Source organism: Pelobates fuscus, chromosome 13 (assembly GCF_036172605.1).
Source record: "Pelobates fuscus isolate aPelFus1 chromosome 13, aPelFus1.pri, whole genome shotgun sequence".
NCBI lineage: Eukaryota > Metazoa > Chordata > Amphibia > Anura > Pelobatidae > Pelobates > Pelobates fuscus.
In genome coordinates, this window is record NC_086329.1 from 96037163 (window position 1) to 96058535 (window position 21373).

The following is a 21373-nucleotide window of genomic DNA, read 5'->3' on the forward strand; positions in this document are numbered from 1 at the left end:
TGTGTGTCCGTGTTCTAATTTAATATTGTTCGATAGGTTTTCCAAATGATTTAATAATTATGGATACATTTTTAAAATGGGTTTAATATTATGAAAAATATGTACATTTTGTAATATTTTCTGCTATATTTGATTATATATATATATATATATATATATATATATATAGAGAGAATAAAGATTCAGAGCACTCCAAAGGGCTTGGTGAAAAAAGATACTTTATCTGTGTAGAAAGATCGACGTTTCGACCCGCAGGTCTTTATCAAGATAACATAACATACAACACCAATTGTGTCACATGTGGACACATGCTTGCAGGACCATCATTCGTCCACCCTCACTCAGGTAAACGATACCTCATCAGACATCATATCACCTGCCTTACGGATCACGTTGTTTATTTAATCTCATGTCCCTGCGGCCTCTACTATGTGGGGAAGACGGACCTTACACTACGAGACAGAATGAGGGGACACCGCTCAGGCATCATGACCGCATTTAGAGACGGCAAAACGGAGAAACCGGTGGCCAAACACTTTCTAGAAGCTAACCATCGACTCCCGACGTTGAAATTCATCGCCATCGACCACATCCCCCCACTGTCCAGAGGTGGCGATCGCTCCAAAAGTCTGCTCCAACGCGAAACGTACTGGATAAAGACTCTGGACACAGTTCACCCCAGAGGCCTCAACGAATATATTTCTTTTCACTCTTTTCTGGACAATCGCTAAATGGTGTCTCTCCTGTCTAGCCATAGGAAAAATAAGAAAAAATAATCTCTATTTTTTCATTATTTTCTCTTTATCATTTTTTTGTACTCCCATGCTCATCCTCATGATATACACAGAGCAACACATTGATCTATAGCCTATACCTGTATGCTATACAATGCATTTTTACAGATGGTTTACACCCAGTGGTTCGAGACCTCTACACCCTGTACATATGTATATACACCTACCATCACGGGTTACACTATATATTTTTTACCCTCTCCGGGGTCACTTAATAGGATTCCTCTTTCACTCACATTGCTTACGTTCTTATGCTTTGCACTCGTTAGGTCCCTATACACGCTTGTACTCCACACACTTCCCTTTTTTTCCCCCTTCCTGTACCTTTAAGATTCTCACCACTTTCACCATGGTCACACTCACTAGATTTATTACTACTCTTACACATATCTATGATCCACCCAGGATCATACATTTCTAGCATATGCTCCGTACATACACATCATATTTCTCTAGATCCCTCTGAGATTCACTCATCTCTTTATGCAGGCACACGCCAAACTGGTTCCCATGGCTACAGGACGCTATTTCATAACTTTTAGAAGCGGCATATATGCCACGTTAACTCATTAGACATGCATCTGTGGTCTAAACTTAGACTATTCCATAACTTCTGTATCTACGCTTTCATTTATTAATAATTGTTAGAATGTCTTCCTTGATTTTAAATGTTCCGTGTTTTATTGTTCCACGCATGCGCACGCAAAGGTGGTTGTCATAGATACACAACGCTCTCTTCGCATTTTCTATTGGACACATACAGCCTACGTCATCACAGCGCGACTTTCCGTGCCTCACGTTTTTACGCATGCGTCCGCAACGACTGTTACCACAGACACATGATATCTTTTCACAATTCTCATTGGACACACACCGCTTACGTCATCACTGGGCTACGCACGCTACACGCCACATTTTAATCATCACACAATGGCTACACATGGTGATGGGGCATCACGGTCACACTGGGGTAAGTAATTTCCTGCTGATTACCATGGTTATTTAAGAACACTTGTTTGTATGTTATGTTATCTTGATAAAGACCTGCGGGTCGAAACGTCGATCTTTCTACACAGATAAAGTATCTTTTTTCACCAAGCCCTTTGGAGTGCTCTGAATCTTTATTCTCTACATAACAACGCTCTGCAGCACCAAGGCATTTTTTGAAGAGAAAAGCAAGTAAGGTAGAGTGCCAGACTCCGAATTTGTTTATATATATATATATATATATATATTTGATATTTTAATATGCTTTAAAAAAAAAAAAAAAAAGAATTTTAAAAGTCTATCCATGTTACGGAACCCCATTGCAGCATGGACAAAAAAGGACTATTGTCACTATAGAATGGGTTATGGAAACCCCCTGAATGCTTATTCTGCCTCCCAGATAGAATTGGGGACCTCTGGACCTCAAGTCTTGCACATCGAGCGCCTGACCCAGAGATATATCCTGAAGAGCTCTGACGAATCCCAACCACCAGAGCACTACTTGGAGGGGATGTCGGGGAGGCAATGAGACATTGGAGGATACCAAGGACTTGAGAGCACTCCCCAGAGCCCCAGGATCATTTTAGTAAGACCAGTATGGCCTTACACAGTAAGGGTGCTCGGTGACGAGCTATTCAGGGATATATACTGTGTGGAGGTGCTGTCCAGAAAAAGGGTTTCTGGGGGACATTTTGTACATCTTGCCTCCAGGTCTGTGCGGGCACCGCAGGGAGTCCATCTTGTCAGCTAGGGATAAGACCCCAAACGTAGTGGCGCCAGAGAGGGACTATTGCAAGGGCCTTTGCTATGTATGGAGGACCCCTTGAAGTGTAAATACACATTCTACATCCATTCAGTCTCTGCTAATGTAGGCAGAAAAGCTAGAATCCCTGCTTTACAGAGAACTATAACCACTGCAGGCCTCTCCGGGGACTACCCCAGTCCAGCTACGGAGACCTAGTCTGAAGTGCTCTAGAGTCCCCTGGTGCGAGCCAGGAACAAACCTAAGGGAGGCACCCAGTCGGAGTACAGGGGCTCCACTACAATCCTAAACTAATAAATAATTTGTAAAGCTCATCAAACAATATTTAATCAAACCCTGTGCAGCTAATGGGAGCTAGCCGGAGTCTGCAATCACTATGTCCATTTAACGAATCATTGCCCCATAGTATCCCAGGTTTTTCCATGATTCCCATGGCATAGGACATCATGTTCATGTAACACATACAGCTGATAAATGAAATGTAAACAGTTCTGAATGTGAGTGCTAGTAAGGCAAAAACTATCGCCGCCAAAACTTCCTTCTTTGGGCACATAACCTTGCATATAGAAAGCAGAAATCCAGGTTAACAAGGGGTTACTTCTGCTAATGTGGAATAGAAATCACATCAAGGTACTGGAAATACTTCCCTCCTAGCGCTCTAAGCAGCCTATTAGCAATTAAGTGCACTAGTCCAGCGAGCAAACGGCCACTTAAAAAACATTTTAATAATTAACAGGCCCTTTATCTGTAGTCACCCGAGCTTACTCTTTTCTCCAGCAGATTTAGCAAACCACTAGAAACCATCTCTCACCGTGTAACAGAGAAGCCAGCTGCAAGTCGAGGATGTTGGGGGCGCCACAGAAGATTCTCTCTGCCACCAGTGTGGCGCAGGACCCTACCAACTGTGACGTGACCCTGCAGGAGGGGGTAGGCTTTCTCTCCAGGGTGTGATGGTCGATAACAGACGCAACCACATCTTCCATGAAAGAGTCGCTACTGCAGGATCAGAGGGGGAAAAAAAATAAAAAATATATATAAAAATACTGAATTATTTATATTAATACCATATTCAAAATATATAAGGACAACAAATTCACTAAAAACAAATACAAGCAATGGTTTAACCTTATGATTGCCCCAGAATAGGCATTCGATTCAAAATATGAACTAGATTTTATTGTTTAAGCGGGAATCTATAAAGCATTAGTTATTTATTTTAAATAATATGCATCAAGGGGCATTTTTAGCACTATAGCCACTACATCTCATTGTAGTGGTTATGGTGCTGCAAATGTATTTGTTCCCCAGTTTTCTGTAAAACTGTTTTAGAAGGGTTTAACAACAATAGATGCTCCCTCACTGATAATGTGAAAATGACAAGTCTGTAGCACCAGTGAGAATATGTTCGGCCTTGGAGGCCGGGTTAGTCCAGCTGATAACAAGGAAATGACACTTACATTATCAGTAATGAGCTGTGGGTTCTGGGGAGGGTCACATATCCGAAGCAGTTTGACAGAAAATTGTTGAGACAGCTCCTAGATACTCCTAGCACTACAACAAGATGCATGGTGATGGCTCCTAGAGTGCCCCCCTTTTAACTCCTCAGTAAAGGTCATGGAGACACAGAATTTGTCTTCAACCTGCCCCAGAAGGCATTTGTAACATTTCGAGCAGATCTAAAATGTCCCGTGTTCTGGACCGTTGCAAGGCCCGACCCCCTGTACTGAATAACACTGAACAATTTTAATAAGTATTACAGGGTGCCTGTCCTGTACGTATTCCTGACGTGAAAGAGCGTACATGTTCGGAGACGGTAACAGCATTCTGAGCACGTGCCAGTGTGAGTGCAATGGAACTATATGTCCGTTTCAGCTCAACAGCTTTCTAAACGTGTTAGTTGTGGTAAAACTGTTTCAGATTTTACAAGAGAAACATGTGGTGTCTTGAAATTATGAGAGGTGCAGTTAAAAGTTTCTGAGGCAAATTACATTTTATGGCAATAATCATGAAAATGAATATAATCGTTATTTACGCCGATTGTTAATAAGTTTTATAAGATGTGGTACAGTTTTTTAGGCTCGGTTATATTTTTAGGTGAGAGATCAGCGTTAACCAACTAATTGCAGGTTCTTTATTTACCCAGGGGGAGTGTGTAAGACGATTACATACAGATCATTCCATGCATGATCACTGCATACATGTTATGACAGCAGGATTATGAATTTTGCCGACAATATCATATTGCGAACAGGTGCGTGGTTAGGGGAATTTTAACTTGCCTGGGTAACACATTGTGATCTACCAGCGTCAGCACAAGCTGGCCAGATTCATAGAGACTTGCCAGGTCGATTTCATCTCTGAAGGCGAGGTGCTCCTCTGAAATGCCATGTTCTTTCAGGAAGAACGTGCTCTCTGTCCGGAGAGGAAAGTCTTGGCGAGGGATATTTAAAACGGGAACGTATTCCAGGTTTTTGCTGGGAGACGTCTTTAAAAAAGAAAAAAAAAAGAAAAAGAAAAAAGCATGTTAGTTTTCCGTACGTTGGTGGCCAGAGAGTCATGTGATGTTTTTGTGCTTCTAACCCATAGTGGCCTTGAATGATTAAACCAATAGATAACCAACTTTTCAATCTTCAGCTGCTGTTAACTCTGACAGTTATACATCATGGGCGATAGATTCCATTGACGCACAAGTGCTAGTCTTGCAGTAAAAATACAGACCTTTGAAAGGAAGTAGGCCAGGGCTATGGCCGACACTGTTGAGTCCAGATCGCATGCTTCATTGCCGAGGACAACGTGGAATTCCACGGCACTGGGTTTATTCTGGAATGATATTAAAAACAAAGCAACAATTCAGCAGTTAGCCTAAGGGACAGCTATATTATACTCGGCAGAAGAGAATCTGGCATTGAGGGAATCGAGTGACATCTTCTGCCATCATTGTCGTGGGGGGGGAGGTAGAAGAGTAATGCTTGACTTGGAAGGATATTCCTCCCCAAATGATACATTTTTCACATCACATATCCTCTTAGGAAATAAATGGTAAAGAGGGTAACACGCTCATCCAGGTCCGTTTACCCATATAATATACTTACTAAGTTAGCTTTCACTGTTGGTAAAATTCTAACTTTCACTGGATGGAAAGCAGCACTTTTCATAATCTGCACAATAAAACGGACATGGAAAAAGAATGTAAAACCTACAAACATACCCTGACTTTACCTAGATTACTAAATTATTTTGAGGCCCTTCTATTCTTGTAATGGTTAAATTGTGCATATTCTATAGCAGGGGTAGGCAACCTTCGGCACTCCAGATGTTGTGGACTACATCCCCCATAATGCTCTTACACCCAGAATGCTGGCAAGGCATCATGGTAGTGTGAAGAAACTACCCTCTTATCCGGTAGTTCCTCATGTTTCCCTTCTATTGCTGTTCCTGGCCCTTTAACGGTTTTGCACAAAAGGATTGGTACTTCGATACTGAACTTCGGATACAGTCGAAGTGCCGAAGTCGTCGAAGTACCGAAGTCACAGAAGTAGTCGAAGTGGCCGCCATTAGACATTCGAACATGTGGTGGCGGCCATTTTAATGCCGTCAAACGCGGTCAGCGGTGACCTGTACCTTCCCCTACCCTTCGACACCGCAGCTGGAGACTAAGTCCCGTTCGAACATTCGAACACCTGTTCGAATGGGACATAGCCGTTTTTTCATGGGAAATAGACTGCCACTCGACTAACGGCCACTGCGGAAGTTTAACCGCGTTTTACTTCGACAAAAGTCGAAGTGCGTTCGACTATTCGAATGCCGCCTTCGGATGGGACTTTGCCGTTTTTTTAAGGCAGAAATAGACCGACCACACAGCCTGAATCTGTAGAAATATCTTGGGCATGCAAACAGGCGTGCGGTCGGTCCAAAGAGACGTTTTTCATATCTCTGGAACCACTGAACCGATTCATACGAATTTTTAATATGTGTGTCCCCAAGTTGTGTGATTCATAAAAATATAAGTTATTGCGGTGTGATAAAAAAAATCATAAAGTTATAAAAATTTAGAAAAATGTAGAAGTTTTAGCTGGGAGATAATTGAGTAGATACAGTAAGAAACTCAATGTATTTGAAAAAAGACTGTAATAAAAACAAGGCTGGGTGTGCCAAGACATGCAGTTCTTCTTGTATCCTGATCCTGGACTTTGGCTGTTATTTGGAATTCGTATGCTTTACTAAGGGAATTATCTTGTGAAGTTACTGTTATTCTGTATGGATTTCCTTCAATGCAGCTACCGAACAGAGAGCTATATATCCTAGGCTCTGGCGGTTCGGGAGGAAACTACCGAAAGAGGTTTAAATACACTTGGTTTCCTTACAGGTAGGTTAAGTCCAAAACATCTGGAGTGCCAAGGTTGCCTATGCCTGTTCTAGAGTACACCTGTCCTCCCTCCATCCATTCACCATCTCTTGTACTAAGGATGGAAAGATCGTCGCTTCCTGACTGGTTACTAATTTTATGTCTTTGAATCATAAATCAATGGATAATATAGATTTATTTCCATGGAAACATTATACTGGTACATAGATCAGTTCCTGTGCACGCTATGGAACAGAAGCCAGCCTAATGGGCTTCTTTGGAATAAGCATGGGCACTTGCAGGTGATCCAAGCTGATCCGAACCCAATGGAATGCACTGGAAAACCATCGTCAAAAAACAAAACCAAAAAAAACAAACAAAAAAAAAAAAAAAAAACCAGGTACGCAGCGACACTTTGCTCTCCTTACTAAAACACCCTTGACAGCAAGACAAATGAATGAGCTGTAACACTGATAATGTGGTTAATATTTTCTGCCTTTACGGTTCCTTGAAATCTTTGCTGCGTGCTTCATAACATATGCAGGGCTCTGTGAAATGGTTACAACTCAATCCCAACACCATAACTAACTTCGTCAGCGAAGATTTTGAAAAGAATCTTTCAATTTTACAGTTGTTTATTCTAAATCACTGCATATAAAAACTGTTTGTCATATTTTTAAATTTAAACTCACCAGAACAAGCCTGAAAGACCATACAATTCATAATTACTACATACAAATCTAAGATACATCCCGCATACACATGCAAAATAAGGCCATGGGTAATTACTCCAATCTAATGCGCACCTCAATTTTTGAAACCTGGAGGCTAGAAACTTTTTTTGCTGGCAAATATAAAGCACATTTATAGAAGAAAATACTACTATACAACATTGTGCAACAATGAAAGTGTTTATTGCCATATAGCAAAGTAACATTGATGGCGTTTCTATCTTAGTGTTACATGTTAAGTCTGTGCTTTCTTAAGCCCTCTTTCAGGAACGAGATTAACCTGTGTGAATGCGCCAGAATGTAATTCACTGAAATGCGATTCGACGAAAAATCTTCGAAATTTGCCCCGAATGAAATACGTTCTTGAATCTAATGCGCATTCAAATTTTGGAAACTTTATTTTCCAAAAAAAAGAAAAGAAAAAAAAAGTGTGCATTAGATGCGAGTAAATACAGTATTTCAGTGTTAGTCTTTAAATAAATACATGGAAACATGGAAAGGGAAGGAGTTACCAATGGAATGTGCGTGCTAGTTCCACTGGTTTCCATGGTGACTGCCCCACCGTTAGTACTTTAGACCACGGCACATTTTACACATAACCCCCGGTGTTTCTTTCTCTCTTCTCAATGTAATGAGTGCCTTTTTGTGATTTTAGTGGGACAGTTCCTATTTTAGGGTCCTGTCCCCACATTCACTGGTGTCCTGCTGTAAAGAAAGCAAAGCGCATCCTTAGATCTCCGCACTCCCTTCGCTCAGGGCAACAGGACCGTACAGAGAGCCTGGCAGTCCTGCCATTCTTTGTGGGGACCCTCCCCCATATTGAGCGAGTCTGCTTTTTTTGGGAAGCACCAGTGAAGCGGTTCGTGTCACCGGCCCATCCCCTTACCTCGCCAAACGGTGTCCCTCTTAATGTGATGTCATTGTTGGAGGTACGTAGGACTAAACTGGTTTACCATAAATTAGAACCTATTTTCATGGTTTCATTCAATGACGTAATTCCCCGAAAAGCAAAGGGTCCCTTTTATAGATCCTCATATACGCACTGTAAACAGTTCCAAGGCTACTGGTAATATAGGCGTAATTAGTGTGATAAAGCCACAATCAGCTCCAACGCACATAGCTGCCCAAACAGAATCTAAGCTACATTCACAAAAACAAATAAACCTAGCACTTAGCTATACGTCGTTCTGATAAAGCCATAAAGGAAGCCATCAAGAAACCTCCATTTACAAACTTGTAACACAAATTACCCTGGACTGTGATCCCAATTGCCCAGCCACCCAGGTCTTTCTCCTTCTTTACTCTCCAGTCTTTAAAACATTACAGTCATACAATTAAAGAAAAAAAAAAAAATAGTAAAATTACTTTTTGCAAAAAAAAAAAAAATCTCTTTCTGCTACATTTTCATTGGAGTTATTTGACATATTTAAGGTGAATTTTTGAGTTCCAACAATACTTTGGTGAATACCCTGATGCAGTTTTCTTTTATAAGACACATGACTGAAACACGAGTCTTGTAGTGCGACAATGGACTCTAAAGCCCTCGGGGTTATTCAGTAAAGTGAGAATTCACGACCGACTGCAAAAAGGAATTTCAAATGGAATTAGAAATTAGCCAAAGTACAAAAATCAGATATGCCTTTTGTTCAGCAGCTCTGGCCTTAAATATGAAATTCACGTTGAATTCTCACTTTAAGAGATAACCCTGTGTAGACGTAAAAAATAAAAAAAAATAAAAAAATCACTCCAAGCACCATAACCACTACAGCCTGATGTTGTGGTTATGGTGCCAGGATTGCCCATGCGCTCTCCCAGGGTAAATATTCACATTCATTCAGAACGCTCTGCCAGCCGCAGCCTCCTGTAAACCCAGAAGACCGAGAGAAGCCCCGGTGTGCAGTGTCAGCTCATTGAACCCTGAATGCCTCCCTGCACCACTGGGCTTAGCTCAGGCCTATGTTGCAGAGGAGGTGGCAACAGGCACCTAATGGATCCCAGAGAAGTTTTCAAATCATTCTTAAACGTTTGACTACTTACCCTGGGAATGAGAGGGCACCATACAGAGGGGCTGGAGTGTCACCTCACATGCCTAGTAGGCGAGAGAGCGCTGAGCAGGGAGATGACAGCAGCCCCACTGGACCCTAGGGACACGTTTTAATTTAATTTTTTTTATTTTTACATAAGCTTATATGTACCATGAGAGGAACAGTAGCAACAGAACAAAAAGGGATCTACTGAATCCTACCGCTTTCAACAGACATAATAATGCAGCTCTCTCCGCATAATTCACGTGGAGCAAATTGGTTTATTCCTAATGCAGGTGGCCAACGACGGCCTCACACACACTTTGAACCCAGGTGGGAAGAGGACTTCCTAAAAACACCTGTGTACGGTTTCAGTTTCCTGGATACTAGGGACAATAAAGAACGACAGCAGCTGAATTTGAAAAATAATGTGCTTACACAAGGTTCAGGAGAATAACTCATTTATAGCGGGTCGTCCGAAGACATCACGCTTTGAGAGAGAATAGACAAAAACACCATATGCTGGAAGTTAATAAATTGCACGGCCCATTTGTTTAGGAAAAAACAATATTTGCATGGTAGCTTAAAAGCCAAAAGGACACGGAAAATTAATGAGACCGACCACTTATTTTCTGGGGCTGTCAGAGTTCTGAAAAGAACGTTCTGTTTAGAGAAGGGATCCATTTATACTTGGAAAATATTATATTGCCGAGGAACATCTCCGACTAAATGGGATATTAATTAGATCCAAGCCTTTCTACCAGTGGACACAGGCACATTTTAATTTAATTTGTGCATTTATTTTTTAAATTAGGCTGAAAAGAGACTGGCGTCCGTGATGCGTCAATGATGCATCTTTTACAGAACACAAATGTTATCATGAGATGCCAGTGGGTTTGTACCAAGAGCTATGTGTGGAAGGGACAAAGTATTTTTAGAAGACTACAGTATTAAATTCTAAGCCCACTAACTCCAATGTAATAGGAGGTGAATCGGCCTTCGTTTAGAACAGAGAAACAAACCACATCACTGCTTTGTGTGTTTGGAATGCACCTTTACCCCCCTTAAGGACACAACTTCTGAAATAAAAGGGAATCAGGACGGAATATTTCCGTCATGTGTCCTTAAGGGGTTAAAAACCTTGACCATCTGTAGCAGTTCCCCCTGAGCCAATTGGAAAAGGGTTCATGACTCCTGGACTATTCTAGCAAATCATTTTCCAAAGTTCGCCTCTACTGGCAATGTTAAATATGGATATTTAATGGTGATTGGCCGTTAGGAGGAATATTTGTTCGTACATAGGAGTTATAAACGGATTATAATCAGAAAAGGGCCTGTTAACGGGTTTGATGCTCTGCACCTGGCTTCATGAGTGAAAGCAATGATTGCTTCCATAAAACATTACAGAATGATGTAACACTCTATGCACCTAAGCCTCTAATTTGTGATGTAGTGGTTATGGTGCAGTCACGTCCCTTTCGTCTGACGATGTAAAATATATACGTTTTGCCGTGAGCATGTATCTAGTGGAGCGGTGACGGAATTTAACTTCTGATTGACGGAGCACAGCGACTGCTGCGCATGTTCTAGATTCCCTGATGATTCTACAAAAAGGTAACGTAGCGGCTGAGAGGGAACTATCTCGGTGCCAGACTGCAGTTAACCTAATTGGATTTATTTTTAATTCATTTTTTTCCATTTTCAAATTTTTTTTTTTTAGGGGGAGATGGAGGCTTCCCCAACGGTCAGAATAAAATATGTTTGATTTTAACCTTAGAATGCTAATTTAAGCCATACAAAATATCACATTTTGGGGGCTGGGAAACCTGCAGCTGCCTCAGGACAAAGCTATGACCCAATTTCTTACCTGACCAACTAGCATCACATGAACAAATGTTATACATGTGTGTGGATTGCGAAACAAACAAACAAACAAAAAATACAGTGCAAGATAATACCTCAAAGCAGGACGCACTGCGAGTCAACTTGTATAACATTCCATAATGCAATAACATTCAGGTTCCTTTTCATTTCCACCTTACGAAAAGCAAGGTTTGAGGGATTAACCCCACGCAAATTTAGCATGACTGGGGGGAGAGGACAATAACAATACACCTGGGTTCTTCTAAATGGACTTCTGGAGACCAATTCAAAGTATATAATTATTTCCAGTCCTTATAAAACTACTAAAGGCACAATGACTACCTCATCTACAGTGGCCCTTTAGTTACTTCGGTAAATTTTCCAACGCAGGGTTAAACACACATCTAATGAGCGTCTTCCTAACAGCCACCAAAGGCGCTTCCCCCTGTGAGAACCGAGTCAGGCTGTTCTTAATCTAATGCTGCTACTATAGAGTATATAATTGGCACAGAGCAGCGGTTTGTCGCGCATGCACACTGGGCTCCCAAGGCTTTCCTATGGGGAAGGATTAGATTGGCTGAGATCAATCAATCTTGTTGATCTCAGCCAGGTAACAGCCATGGCAAGCCCAGTGCGGCAAGGAGAGAAAAGGAATACTTGCCTTTCAAACCATCACGGGAGGGAGGACTCCTAAATAGGACAGGGGACACTACAGCATTAGGAATACATGTTTGTATTCCGAATACCGCAGTATTCCTTAAAACACTGTTCCAAGACGTTGGTTATACACGGGCAGGATTAGGATGTGCGAGAAAGAGATTGTGATAGAGAGAGTTTGATTAATAGAGATATTTTAGATAGTGCCTCAATTTCACCTTATTTGCATGTATGTAAGGTCTGCAGCCTATCACCAAAATTGTCTGCAACCTTGCCTTACGCCACAAAACGGTTTAATTTAAACACCAGAAAACAGAATGCCAACTAGGATATGTGGCGTAACGGTTTAAAGGGTTTCTCTAACCACCATGACTCAGCTTGAATCACTGCACATCCAGAGTAATTAATACGTGTGGGCCTTGGGCAAGTTGACCCCAAGCACACGTGACACTGGCAGCCGGAAACGTTGCACTGCCGACAGACGTAATGTGATTATCCCCTTACAGGCCAAGAATGCAAGGGGATTCTTGAGTGTTCCCTCAATACAGCTCTCCCACCTCCCATTCCCGTTGTTTACATTTGTTTGGCCATCTTCCTCTACATTCCCCCTCCTCTTGCAGGCAGAGAGCGCGTGCATGCGCTGAGCTGGGTAAAAGGTCCAATCAAAGGCTTCTGATTGGACGCGAGTCAGCGGTCGTGTTATCAGGAGTAGGTGTGGAAAGCAGCGTCGGAAGCTTTGCTCAGCATTTGATTCCAAGTAAGTAAAACTTATTGGAAAACTACCCCTTAAGGACCAAACTTCTGGAATAAAAGGGAATCATGACATGTCACACATAAGGACATTAAGGGGTTAAATGGTATTTCTAAACTAAAAATGTGGCTAAGAAGACATATAATCACACTGGGGACGTGAAAATGAGAGTCTCCGACTAGTAACGACACTTCCTGCTGCCAGTGTATTTTTATTTCATTTTACTTGCATACATTTTAATTAATAATCAATTAAATGCATTAAAAACCCTCTTTGCCAATCTCTGTCTATTTAATCTATTTAACCCCTTAAGGACCAAACTTCTGGAATAAAAAGAAATCATGACATGTCACACATGTCATGTGTCCTTAAGGGGTTAAAGGAATACTATAGTCACCTAAACAACTTTAGCTTAATGAAGCAGTTTTAGTGTATAGATTATGCCTCTCAGGTTTCACTGCTCAGTTTTCTGCCATTTAGGAGTTAAGTCACTTTGTTTCTGTTTATGCAGCCCTAGCCACACCTCCCCTGGCTCTGATTGACAGAGCCTGCATGAAAAAAACTGGTTTCACTTTCAAAGAGATGTAATTTACCTTAAATAATTGTATCTCAATCTCTAAATTGAACTTTAATCACATACAGGAGGCTCTTGCAGGGTCTAGCAAGCTATGAACATAGCAGGGGATAAGAAAATCTTAATTAAACAGAACTTGCAATGAAGAAAGGATAAACTGTAGATGACTCTTTACAGGAAGTGTTTAGGAAGACTGTGCAAGTCACATGCAGGGAGATGTGACTAGGGTTCATAAACAAAGTTATTTAACTCCTAAATGGCAAAGGATTGAGCAGTGAGGCTGCAGGGGCATGTTCTATACACCAAAACTATTTCATTAAGCTACAGTTGTTTTGGTGTCTATAGTGTCCCTTTAAGTTCTATAGTGGCGTTGAGTTGAGCCTTTTTTAGGTGTGAATTTTGGATTTGCGTGTCAATAGATCCAAGGCTTTAAAAGGGTTAGTCACTGAGAGACAGTGAGAACGGTCAGGAATTTAAAGTGAATTTGAAATTCAAGGTTAAAATAACAAAATGTTAATGCTCTTCAAGTTACAACTAGGCTTCCAGTTTGGCAACTTTTCACCTTAAAATTTAAATTCGCTACAGACTGCCGACAATTCTCACTTTAGTAACTAACCGTGAAACATATTGTCAGGCCTTAAAAACAAAAAGCAAACCGAAGGATCAGTCCTGTCGGCTCCCAGCGGTATAGGGACCATATACCACACACGCCTTATTCATTGAGCAGTGTGTCTGCTCAATTAAATGTGAGTACATTTATTTATTACTACTGGTTTAGTGTACACAGTGAGCACTATTGTTGTCATTGTTTGGCTCGTGGTCCCTATACCGCTGTGAAAATTGCGCTGCTGACTACACATATTCTACAAGTAGGGATTATACCAGTGTACTTCCATCATACTAGAGCTGGTCTTGGCTCTATAAAATGTGAGTAGGACAATATACGATTTGCACTTTAAAAGTGCCACATAATATTGGAACATATTGCACTATTGGCTTTTTCTTTGTATATCTATACGGTTCCCAAGCACTTTGGATTCAGTAACCCTATAGAAAAGGACAAAAAGATTCCTCTAATGGATTTGGCTGCTACCTTTGCAAGTTTACACACTGACTTTGGGCTTTTATATTTGCTACTCCTTCTTTGATTATTTTAGTGTCTTTAAAATAAATAAACTTAAAAACCATATATAAATATTATACACATACACACATAAACCCATTCATAGCAACAGGGTACAAATGCCTTAAAAGAAAAGGGTAGAAAACACAATCTTTCGATTACAATGTTCATTTGAATATAAACAACAACAACAACAACAACAAAAAAAACGTTATTGCCAAGAGGACTCTTGCAATATGTACTAGGCAAAACCAACACAAAATATGTAATGCGGAAAAAGTGTGTGAAGGCTCTCCAAATTCAATGACACGCATTTTCTGGAAAATGTAGTGAAAAAAAATATATAAAATTTAAATGGCTGACACAGAAGCCTTGCTATGCGCACATCTATACTCCTATAGAAAGACATTGATATATTTCTCAGTAACATAGCAGTAGACATGAAGTTCAAATAAGCCCAGGAAAGAAACTGTGACATGGACACAGCGTCCGCTTGTCGGCACCCACAGATAAGGAACGTTTCTACAGCCGAATAAAACAAGTCATTGTGTGAGGCCTCATGTTGGGTGAGAAATTTGTGTGTGTGTATGTGTGGCTAGAACGTGCCTCTGAGACTGGACATGATAACCGCTTATTAGTTTAATCAAATGACTGTATTGCAGGAGAGCACAGCTACAATAAAGACAACCATTCATGGGTTTGTTCCTCAAACTAAACTGACAAACAATCTAAGGCTATGTCAGGGATCTTGACGTAGAGTGACATTTAAAATCACTCAGCTTGACAAAGATCCGAGTGTGGATCGAAACGTTGCCGTGTTCCTCCAATAAAACTGCTGTTTGAAAAAAAGACCCCGAGTGCCCGGACTACATTGTTTTCACTATATGGAATGGGGATTTGCAAGCCCTAGGTACAGTGCACCGAGGTCTACAAGTGATGAGAGTGCGGATCCCTCCTTTGTTTGCAATAAGTAATACAGCAGCTCAGACATGTCTGAGTATTTTATAAAGATACACTACTTATGTTGACAGCATTGGAATTTAATTAGCATTTCAACTCAATTAAAAAGATATCATATCACAATAGAGGTTTCACGGTCAAGTCCAAAGCTGTCAAAAGTTGAGAAAAGACAGAGCTTCAACGTCAACTTTTATCAATTTCCAGTAGCCGCTGCGTGTCGGCTGTGGGAAAAGGCATTTTCTTTGTGCATGTACGGGGACATGAGCTTCAGGCAGATTAAGGTCCCCATAAAAGAAAGATGGTGGAACTCACAAGGATGAGCCTCAGATTTAGATAAGTAAGTCTAGCATTTGCAACTGCCCCAGGAGATCAACTCACAGCAAGCGTGCACGTCACCTTGTAGGTTCTTTGGAAAATATGCGAAGACCCCGGAAGGGGCACCACCACTTTACTAAGAATTAAAATTGAGGTGACTGCTTCTAATTTAAAACTCCAGCCCCATCTTAATAACGTTCTTATGGGGTCCGGTGGAGCAAATGGTTCTAGTGCATGCCTGGCAACGCGCAGCGACTGATTGGCTGTCCATTGGCTGATACAATAAAACTTTCACAGACACCAAAGGGAGAATCTTCCTCACAAGTGCCAGGGCCGAGGTGGGAAAAAACAGGGGTATTAACACGGAGGTGGGAAAAAACAGGGGTATTAACACGGAGGTGGGAAAAAACAGGGGTATTAACACGGAGGTGGGAAAAAACAGGGGTATTAACACGGAGGTGGGAAAAAACAGGGGTATTAACACGGAGGTGGGAAAAAACAGGGGTATTAACACGGAGGTGGGAAAAAACAGGGGTATTAACACGGAGGTGGGGAAAAAACAGGGGTATTAACACGGAGGTGGGGAAAAAACAGGGGTATTAACACGGAGGCGGGAAAAACAGCAAAGCAGACGGGCACGATGAGGACAACCCAAGTAAAACAGTGCCGAGTACCTCCAGACCCCATAACAAGTTTATTGAGATGAAGTGGGGGGCTGTAGAGATCCCTCACCATGCCCCTTGATGCAGCAGGAACATGGCTTATTGGGGTTGGTTATTTCACTCCTATGCCTGATTTCTATAACACACACACACACACACACACACACACACCTTTCCTTGATTCAATTAGCTAAATTCTGCAATGGTTGCTCTGAAATGAACTCTGATACAGTAATAGCAGCTTTGGCAGGACTTACAATGACTGCTATGGAATGTGTACACATAGATTGCGCACAGTAACCCTTTCCTAGCTGGGGGGTCTCTATGGGGATGTCCTGCTACTTCTAAACGGCAACAACAAAATAATAACAATAGTGCCCCTGCCCCCCTCCCCCTAATGTAGCAGTCAAATGAGTTTTTACCAACCTTACAGTGGGCCAAAGACCATGGAAGTTGTATTGAGTACCTTGGTCAGCAAATAGTGTTATTACCACTACCCCAGTGTCAGAGAGCCCAGCGCATAGTGTTAATACCACTACCCCAGCACACAGAGTGTCAATACCACTACCCCAGTGTCAGAGAGCCCAGCGCATAGTGTCAATACCACTACCCCAGTGTCAGAGAGCCCAGCGCATAGTGTCAATACCACTACCCCAGTGTCAGAGAGCCCAGCGCATAGTGTCAATACCACTACCCCAGTGTCAGAGAGCCCAGCGCATAGTGTCAATACCACTACCCCAGCACAGAGTGTCAATACCACTACCCCAGTGTCAGAGAGCCCAGCACACAGAGTGTCAATACCACTACCCCAGCACACAGTGTCAATACCACTACCCCAGCACACAGTGTCAATACCACTACCCCAGCACACAGAGTGTCAATACCACTACCCCAGCACACAGAGTGTCAATACCACTACCCCAGCACACAGAGTGTCAATACCACTACCCCAGCACACAGTGTCAATACCACTACCCCAGCACACAGTGTCAATACCACTACCCCAGCACACAGTGTCAATACCACTACCCCAGCACACAGTGTCAATACCACTACCCCAGCACACAGTGTCAATACCACTACCCCAGCACACAGAGTGTCAATACCACTACCCCAGCACACAGAGTGTCAATACCACTACCCCAGCACACAGAGTGTCAATACCACTACCCCAGCACACAGAGTGTCAATACCACTACCCCAGCACACAGAGTGTCAATACCACTACCCCAGCACACAGAGTGTCAATACCACCACTACCCCAGCACACAGAGTGTCAATACCACCACTACCCCAGCACACAGAGTGTCAATACCACTACCCCAGCACACACAGTGTTAATACCACTACCCCAGCACACAGTGTCAATACCACTACCCCAGCACACAGTGTCAATACCACTACCCCAGCACACAGTGTCAATACCACTACCCCAGCACACAGTGTCAATACCACTACCCCAGCACACAGTGTCAATACCACTACCCCAGCACAGTGTCAATACCACTACCCCAGCACACAGTGTCAATACCACTACCCCAGCACACAGAGTGTCAATACCACTACCCCAGCACACAGAGTGTCAATACCACTACCCCAGCACACAGAGTGTCAATACCACTACCCCAGCACACAGTGTCAATACCACTACCCCAGCACACAGTGTCAATACCACTACCCCAGCACACAGTGTCAATACCACTACCCCAGCACACAGTGTCAATACCACTACCCCAGCACACAGTGTCAATACCACTACCCCAGCACACAGTGTCAATACCACTACCCCAGCACACAGAGTGTCAATACCACTACCCCAGCACACAGAGTGTCAATACCACTACCCCAGCACACAGAGTGTCAATACCACTACCCCAGCACACAGAGTGTCAATACCACCACTACCCCAGCACACAGAGTGTCAATACCACTACCCCAGCACACACAGTGTTAATACCACTACCCCAGCACACAGTGTCAATACCACTACCCCAGCACACAGTGTCAATACCACTACCCCAGCACACAGTGTCAATACCACTACCCCAGCACACAGTGTCAATACCACTACCCCAGCACAGTGTCAATACCACTACCCCAGCACACAGTGTCAATACCACTTCCCCAGCACACAGTGTTAATACCACTACCCCAGCACACAGAGTGTTAATACCACTACCCCAGCACACACAGTGTTAATACCCCTACCCCAGCACACACAGTGTTAATACCCCTACCCCAGCACACACAGTGTTAATACCCCTACCCCAGCACACACAGTGTTAATACCCCTACCCCAGCACACACAGTGTTAATACCCCTACCCCAGCACACACAGTGTTAATACCCCTACCCCAGCACACACAGTGTTAATACCCCTACCCCAGCACACACAGTGTTAATACCCCTACCCCAGCACACACAGTGTTAATACCCCTACCCCAGCACACACAGTGTTAATACCCCTACCCCAGCACACACAGTGTTAATACCCCTACCCCAGCACACACAGTGTTAATACCCCTACCCCAGCACACACAGTGTTAATACCCCTACCCCAGCACACACAGTGTTAATACCCCTACCCCAGCACACACAGTGTTAATACCCCTACCCCAGCACACACAGTGTTAATACCCCTACCCCAGCACACACAGTGTTAATACCCCTACCCTAGCACACACAGTGTTAATACCCCTATCCCAGCACACACAGTGTTAATACCCCTATCCCAGCACACACAGTGTTAATACCCCTATCCCAGCACACAGTGTTAATACCCCAGCACACACAGTGTTAATACCCCAGCACACACAGTGTTAATACCCCAGCACACACAGTGTTAATACCCCAGCACACACAGTGTTAATACCCCAGCACACACAGTGTTAATACCCCAGCACACACAGTGTTAATACCCCAGCACACACAGTGTTAATACCCCAGCACACACAGTGTTAATACCCCAGCACACACAGTGTTAATACCCCTACCCCAGCACACACAGTGTTAATACCCCAGCACACAGTGTTAATACCCCTACCCCAGCACACACAGTGTTAATACCCCTACCCCAGCACACACAGTGTTAATACCCCAGCACACACAGTGTTAATACCCCTACCCCAGTGTCAGAGTACCTAGTTCCCTCCAGCACCCAGTGGGTTAAACACACCAAGCAGTCCATTAATGCAGGGTGCCTGTATCTAACACAATACACACATTGATCCCCAGTCTTGGTACCTGTAAGGCGGCCTTGCAGCCCTGCAGAAAGTGCTCCATGCCCCCAGCTCCTCCTGCACTCACTGACACTCTGTACACAGCCAGCAGCTCACTCTGACAGCATGATGACGTAGCCGCCCAGCGCAGTGCATGCCGGGAGTTGTAGTCCCTTCCAGCACAACCCTCAGCCATGTGTCATGGAAGGAGCATGGGGCTGAACACATCACGTGGCATGACTATTTAACCCTTCCAGCACTGCAGGCCTGACTGAGGGTTTTATTATAAAACAAAGGATCATGGAAATAGTCTACATTGCACTAAAACCATTCCATGAGCTTTGATTACTGAACAGTGAACTGGAGTGAATTGAAATTGGAGAAATGCTCTAATGCAGCTGTTTTGTTTTGTTACCAATTTGGTTATATATAAATATATACCGTATTCACTCAAGCTAATGTGCTCCTCAATATTTGAAACCTGGAGTACACCCCCCCCCCCCCCCCCCCCACACACACACACAGACACTGCCCCCATTCACACACACAGACACTGCCCCCATACACACACACAGACACTGCCCCCATACACACACACAGACACTGCCCCCATTCACACACACAGACACTGCCCCCATACACACACACAGACACTGCCCCCATACACACACACAGACACTGCCCCCATACACACACACACACTGCTTCCGATACACACACACTGCTCCCATACACACACAGACACTGCCCCCATTCACACACACAGACACTGCCCCCCATACACACACACACTGCTCCCGATACACACACACTGCTCCCATACACACACACACAGACACTGCCCCCATTCACACACACAGAAACTGCCCCATACACACACACACTGCTCCCGATACACACACAGACACTGCCCCATTCACACACACACTGCCCCAATACACACACACACACTGCCCCCCCACACACAGACACTGCCCCAATACACACACACACTGCCCCATATACACACACACACTGCCCCCCCACACACAGACACTGCCCCCATACACACAGACACTGCTCCCGACACACACACACTGCTCCCACACACACACAGATACTGCCCCAATTCACACACACACACTGCCCCATACACACTGCCCCGATACACACACACACTGCTCCCATACACACACACACAAACTGCCCCCATACACACACACACTGCTACCATACACACACACACACTGCCCCCATACACACACACTGCTCCCATACACACACACATTGCCCCCATACACACACACACACTGCCCCCATACACACACACACTGCTCCCATACACACACACTGCCCCCATACACACACTGCCCCCCCCCACACTCCACTCATACACACACACACTGCCCCCATACAAACACACACTGCCCACCATACACACACACACACACAGCTCCTATACAAACACACACTGCTCCCATACACACACACTGCCCCCTCCATACACACACAGCCCCCCACACTCCACTCATACACACACACACTGCCCCCATACAAACACACACTGCCCACCATACACACACACTGCTCCTATACACACACACACTGCTCCCATACACACACACTG

General features: G+C 43.5%; 1 protein-coding gene across 2 annotated transcripts in view; it reads right to left on the minus strand.

The window, feature by feature from the left end:
- Positions 1-19889, minus strand: part of PRUNE1 (prune exopolyphosphatase 1) — a 40721-nt gene extending 20832 nt beyond the window's left edge. Inside the window, exons 1-5 of one of the 2 annotated variants that reach the window (XM_063439855.1) lie at positions 19793-19884; positions 5637-5702; positions 5263-5364; positions 4824-5029; positions 3356-3540 (exon numbers count right to left, since the gene is read on the minus strand). In XM_063439855.1, coding sequence (XP_063295925.1) covers positions 3356-3540; positions 4824-5029; positions 5263-5364; positions 5637-5702; positions 19793-19831 — 598 coding nt within the window. In that variant the 5' untranslated portion in view covers positions 19832-19884. Of the gene's footprint in view, positions 1-3355; positions 3541-4823; positions 5030-5262; positions 5365-5636; positions 5703-19792 lie in introns of both variants that reach the window. The other variant, XM_063439856.1, reaches the window with a different exon arrangement.
- Between the last annotated feature and the right edge of the window lie 1484 nt (positions 19890-21373).